Below are 6,229 nucleotides of genomic sequence, written 5' to 3'. Positions count from 1 at the left end.
GTTTGTCCGGTTGTGTTTTTCACCTGACTTAAAATTCTGATATAATTTGAGATGTGAAAGCTGCATCAGGCGTGGCCAATCAGAAGCAGAGTAGGGCGGGTCTTAACTTCGTCATAAGATTTGTAAATTTGAGGGCCAGAAACACGACAGAAAAATAAACATATAACATTGATGCAGTTTTAAGCTGTATTGCCAATGAGGTAAGGTTTCTTCAAACTAGAATACTTGCTTGCAATTAGAGCTAATGGCCTCAAGGACAGCTTTTTAATACAAGGCAAACAGGAATTTGAAAAATGTTCACTATAGACCTGTTGACTGTTGGCCTGTTGAATGTTCAGCCAGTTCATTCATAATTGTTGTTTTGCACTGAATGTTTTACTACCTGACTGATTTGAACTGTTCCAGTTCCACTATATTGTTATTTTCTAATAATAATTTTTTTCAAAGATTCCAGTATTATTTAAGTGTTTATTGCATAATATATGCATAAATCTAGCATGTATTTTGTTACAGGTTTGTAGTTTAACAGTTTTATAGCTATGGGTAGTCTATTGCAATTCATTTTCATAAATTGTACTGTAATGTGTTAGAATTAATCTGGCATATTGGTTAATTTGACCCAGCATTTGGGTAGAGTATATAACAAATATGTAGTTGAAACAACCCAGAATTGTAATTAATTTGACCCAGCATTTGGGTAGAATATTTAACTCATCTGTTGGGTCAAGGACCAACCCATCTTGCTGGGTCAAATTAACAACTGCTGGTCTGGTGCAATATTGATCCAGCGGTGGGGTTATAAAACAACCCAAGTTGGGTTATTTTTAACCCATCATTTTTCTGTGTGTACATGAATAAAAGATTATGTCAAATTGTTAACAGCCCCCTGGGTCAATCCCCTAAAGGTGTGTCCACAGCATCAGTCATTGTCTATGTGAGCAGCCGTGCAGTGCATTCTGGTAGTGCCACGGTGCATTTTGAGGGACAGAGCGTCAATCCTCCTGCGTCCAAAAACACCCCTGTGGACATGTACCATAACACCCGAAGAGAGAGAGAGACAGAGAGAGAGAAAGAAAGAGATACAGACCTGTCTTTCATTCAGCTTTATTCCTTTGTAATGTTAATTCAGCAGTCAGTAATTTCAAGAGCTGACACATTCATGTCGTTTTAAATGTTTAAATCATCTTCTTCTTACTGTTAGAGCCATCCTGGGTTATAAATATTAACCTATGTTACACAAAGTGAAAAAGCCCACAGTAAACCCACTGATGGGGGAACACACACACACACACACACAGTAATGCTCGATTACATGTGGGCTCGGGACCCCTAAGCAGGTTGGGGGTTACATCCTACATGTACAGCACAACACATTGTTTTATTGGCAGACAACACATCTGTCATCCAGCTCATCAAGGATTTAAAGCTAACACTGATGCACTATGACTATCCTTTTAATCATGTGAAACTCTTGGACATCCAATTAACTTGCTAATAATGTACTTCATCCTTCTAAGTGGCCAGACTTACACACCGTCCCCAGCAGTCCGACCGTGGAAACGGCTCGTGAACCAGAGTGGTTAAGCATTACCACGTCTTCTCACAGCTGGAAACTCCTGAGCAGTAAGAAATAAGGGCAGTGGTCACAGAGACTGTACCGTGACAGAGAGGTCAGAGGTCATAGGTTCTATCAGCATCAGCGTGTCTGAAACCAGGCTGATTTATTAGAAACAAAAAGAAATGTACAAAAATCAGGCATTTGTGTGCAGAAAATACGCTTTAAAAAAATGAACGCTTAGTCCCACCTCTTGTTAGTCACACTAACCCCCTCCCCTTGTTATTGTCGCTGCGCCTGTCAAGCTCTACATTCTCACACAGCAAATATTGAGTTTTGATGGGGGCGAGAGATTTACCACAAGTCACAATGCCTTCTTGATTGAAAGGGGTGAAAAATGGCCTTTATATCAGCAATGCGTTCATTTCTGTTAAACTAAATGAAATCGTTATTTTTAAAGCTTTAATTATTATTTTAAGATCGAAACTTTGAAGACCTGAAGTTTTAATCGCAGAGCCTACACACAGTGGCTAAATACTACACAGTGGAGATGCTAGTGGGTGACTGGTGCCTAGGATGTAATGCTAAATTACTACTGTGTTAAGCTAATTAGCCAGGCACGCTAATGATTGCAGCTCAGGTTAGAGAAGATAAACCAGGTTAAATCCATTCCTTACACTTGCGCTTGCTTGGTTTTGGAAAGGCTAGGAATAAAAATCCACCACACCAACTGCAGAACTTTAAAAATCCAGTGCTTGACAGGCCATGCTGTGCTTAGTTACGGTTGCTAAGCTATGATTGGACAATCGCTGTTTTGGGGGAGGGGTAACTGACAGTAGAAGGAGCCAATCACCAACTCAGGGGGCATGTAATCACTATGTTTCCATGGCAATGTAAGGGTCCCTGGTGTATCAGTTGGGATCCTTGTGGTTTGCATAAATTAGGACTTTCAGGACTATGTAATACAAAAGGCCTTCATAGAAAAAACAAAAATAACTACCTAAACCAAAAAACAAAAGGAAAAACAAATCCAAAAGTCTTAAAAGCCATTTTTACAGGATGTTCATTGCAGATGGATGACACCACACACAAGCAGGAAGAGAGACTTTGCTCTTATTTTTTTGTCTCTTTGAAAAGCTGGTTTCCATTCCCATGTCCTGTGTGAAAAACCCTCAAATAAACATATAAAGGCAAATCCAAAAGGAATATACAGCTTCAAGAGAAACAATATTTATACCAAAGTTTAATACAGATATAACTTAAAAAAGATAAATATCACATATTTTTGTTTGTATGTACAACAAGTCAGTGCTTTTTCAATGACAGCATTATCCTAGTTTCTCAAACTATGGCTTGGGACCGGGTCACTGACCAGCATCTGACTGGCACAAGTTTTGGGCCTGGATCTTGCACTCACTGTGTGTAGGTTTCCAGTCGTTGTATCATTTAAGCGCTTCAAACTTGAAAGGAAAATCTTCTTTAAAGGCGTCAGCAGCAGACGAAGGTGATAGTGGTGCTTATGTGTCTCTCTTGTCCCACCCAATGTCACCGTCTAGAGTTGCGTAAGTGAACTTGGCAGAAAAACTCCAGAGCAGTGCATTATGGGCATTCAGTGAGACTTCAGTTTTGAAATGTCCTGTAAGCCAGAGATGAACAGGGAGGAAGGAAGGAAGTGCTACCTGGTGTCTTTCTTGTGTTTACTTCTGATTTTTCCCCAACTCTTTCTCGTCCTCATTGTGCTTTCTAATGGCAGGAGCTATCTCATGTTCAAGCACTCTCGTCCTTCGCTCATTCCCTTCGTCCTTGTGTCGTTTCTTTGTCTCTGGCTGGTTAGTTGTCAGACCTGCAATATGTTTCATAGCCCATTTGCATGTTTAATTTCTACCTTCCCATATCTCTTCTGAACAATAAAGGAATCCGTATGCTTCAAAGGGATTGCTTCTTTTTCCGAAACCTACGATCCTGCAAGCATGCCCACTCCATGCAGCCACTGGCCAGGTAGGCAGGAACTTCTCTCTCAAGCTCTCTTGTACTCCCTTTCTAAGAGAGACTGAAAGTGTGTGCTGTTTTCAACGATTATTGCGTCTCGCCCCTCTGAATGTTGTACGGACAACAAGTCGTACAAACTAGTCAGTTTCAAGCATAGCTAGGCCTTAATAATTCCAAAGCCTAACTGAAGTGCACTCGTTTCTTTTTAACCACTCTTCATTTAACCTCTTCCCTTGTCTCTGACTTAACGTTCAAGCTATTCTCTACACATTGGACTCTACAAAGGGTCTTTTTGGTTTGACAGGAGAGATAGGTCCTGTCTGTCTGTCACTCTGGATCACTGGCAGTGTTCGAGCCAGCTTCACATCCAGGTAAGAGGGATTCTGACTGACAACCTGCACCGAGCCTTCACTCTGATGACCACTGCCCGGCAGCACCTCGTAGTAGTCGCGCTGGTTGTCATGGAGGAGGTGACCATTGTGTGCATTGTTGTTGCTGCGGTTGTGGTAGGCGATAGAGGATGGCTGGAGTTGCCCAAAGCCTTGATTGGTGGGGTTTTTGCTCGGCGAGGTGACGACCGTGTCCACTGAAGACACGGCCCAGGATCGAGAAGGGCTGAGACAGGACGCAGAACTGGAAGGGGCTTGTTGATACTGCTGGTGCACCCTCGCGGTCCTGTCAACAACGCCCATAAAAGGAGTGTTCCGGGATGAACGGCCAGCCTCTCCAGGATAAGTCCCGCCTCCTACCATGCATGTTTCAGACTGAGGGGAGGAGATAAGAAAGAGATCGTCATGGTAACCAGAAACCTCTCCAACAGAGGCCAGATCTGATGGTAAATCCATCTGCTGGGCGGAGGCAGACGTTCTGAAGCCTGGGCCGTGATTAACGGGCCGCCCACCTGCGAGGCTGCCGCTGCTGGTGGAGAAACGGACACTGATACTCTGGGAGTGGACAAGAGGCCTCGGGGGAGGAGCTGGGGCGGAAGCTGGGTGGGCACTGAGTGGGCGCCGCAGTCCCCCCTGGTGGTGGTATTGATAATCGTGTGATGATTGAAGGCTATCAGGAGGTCCCAATTGTTGCCTCAGTAACTTCCATGGGATAGTAGGCTGCTTTGGACTGGTTCCGGCTTAACTGACGGGCCTGGCCAAATCGATTAATCCCTGCCCTCTCCCCTCCTCCTTCTCTCACATAGGCAGATGCAGGTCTTGCCTGGCAAACATAGTCAACATCCACATCATCTCGATATGAAACTCCAGAGCTCAGACTAGCCTGGACCTGCAGACTAGGCCTGATATCTAGGGGGTTTGGGCAAATGCCTTCCCCCAGCTCGGCCAGTTCTTGGGGTAGCTGGCCAAACTGGGAGTAAGCAGAACTTCCCAAAATCATGCTGGAGTGGGCTGAGGAACTGGGCTGACTGGTTCTGACAACCTGGACTTTGGCTGGTTGGAGCCACTGGCCTTGAACAGGGTTCTGCTTCTGAAAGGATCTTTGATTGGGCAGATGGTGGTGCTGCACTCCCTGGTTCTGGTCTGAGTGGTGGAGACCTGAGATGGACTGCGGATGGTGGGCTGAGATGGACTGCGGATGGTGGTGCAGACCTCCATTTCCTGACAATGCAGGCATACTTTCCGACATTGGGCTGGCTCGCTGCTGATGCTGCATTGGGGAGGGAGGCGGGCTGAAATGGCGGTAGGAGGAGGACGGGGGAGGAGGCGCCGAGTGACAGGGGGAAGAGGAGGAGGGGGAGTGGGCGGGGCTGGTGAGGTGATGATAAAGGTGAGTGGGGGAGAGCGAAGAGGGTGATGGCCCTCCAGGGCGGCAGTGGGTGTCAAGACTTTGAACCACAGGTGGAGGGTGGAAGGAGGAGGAATGAGGATGAGCGTCTCCTTCTCTGTAACTCTCCTCTTCCTCCTCTTCCTCCTCTTCCTCCTCCTCTGTAAGCCCCTCCCTGTCCTGCACCTGCAGACAACCTGAATCTCTGCTTCTCGCCTCGTTGATGGACACATTTTGCTGATAGACATGATGTGATGAAGGAGGGGGTGAGTCTTGTTGTTGTGCAGCCTGCCGACACTCTTCCTTAACCCGGGACAGCAGGCGCTGGATCTCCCGGTTGGATGGGCACAGGCGGCTGGCCTCAATCAGGTCCTCCAGGGCGGCATGGAACTGTCTGATTGGTGACAGAGAGCGAAGGCAAAGACAGTGATATGAAGGTAGAGTGTTGCAATAACTGATGCAGAGAAGTATAGGGGCACAAACTCAGAAACAAAAAGTAATACAAGAATTCGTCATGTTTCTGATACATTCCTTCATCCTGTCAATGTTCCCAACTCAGTCTTCAGTCCAACACTCCTACCAGTTGGTTAACTGAATTTTTATGTTTTGAAAGGTGTTGACTCAAGAACGTAACTGAACCCAGGATATCAAGGGCTTTCTGGTTGTCTGTTGTGGGAATGTTGCGCGCTACAATTACTGATTTCACAGCAACTCTCCTAAGAAAATTGTGATGTTTTTATATGAATTTGCAAGAGAAAGAGAAAGTTATTTTTGTGTTTTTGGAACAGTTGCAGTGATTGGCTAAAATTGCAAGGTTGCACAGGGATTTGTTGAATTTTCATTAACTGTTGCGATCGCAACATTGCAATTTCCTGGAGGGACTGCTTTTAGCTCTGCCATTTAGCTACT

General features: G+C 45.3%; 1 protein-coding gene across 1 annotated transcript in view; it reads right to left on the bottom strand.

The window, feature by feature from the left end:
• Positions 1 to 1,088: 1,088 nt before the first annotated feature.
• The window catches only part of LOC127356969 (protein TANC2-like), a 50,579-nt gene continuing 45,438 nt past the window's right edge, over positions 1,089 to 6,229 (bottom strand). The window contains 2 exon segments of the mRNA XM_051389071.1: positions 1,089 to 4,639; positions 4,641 to 5,714. Of these exon segments, the coding sequence (XP_051245031.1) occupies positions 3,808 to 4,639; positions 4,641 to 5,714 (1,906 nt within the window). The 3' untranslated portion in view covers positions 1,089 to 3,807.

Source organism: Dicentrarchus labrax, unplaced genomic scaffold (genome assembly GCF_905237075.1).
Source record: "Dicentrarchus labrax unplaced genomic scaffold, dlabrax2021, whole genome shotgun sequence".
NCBI lineage: Eukaryota > Metazoa > Chordata > Actinopteri > Moronidae > Dicentrarchus > Dicentrarchus labrax.
Note: the sequence above shows the minus strand (reverse complement) of the source record. Positions and strands in the feature narration are given on the sequence as shown.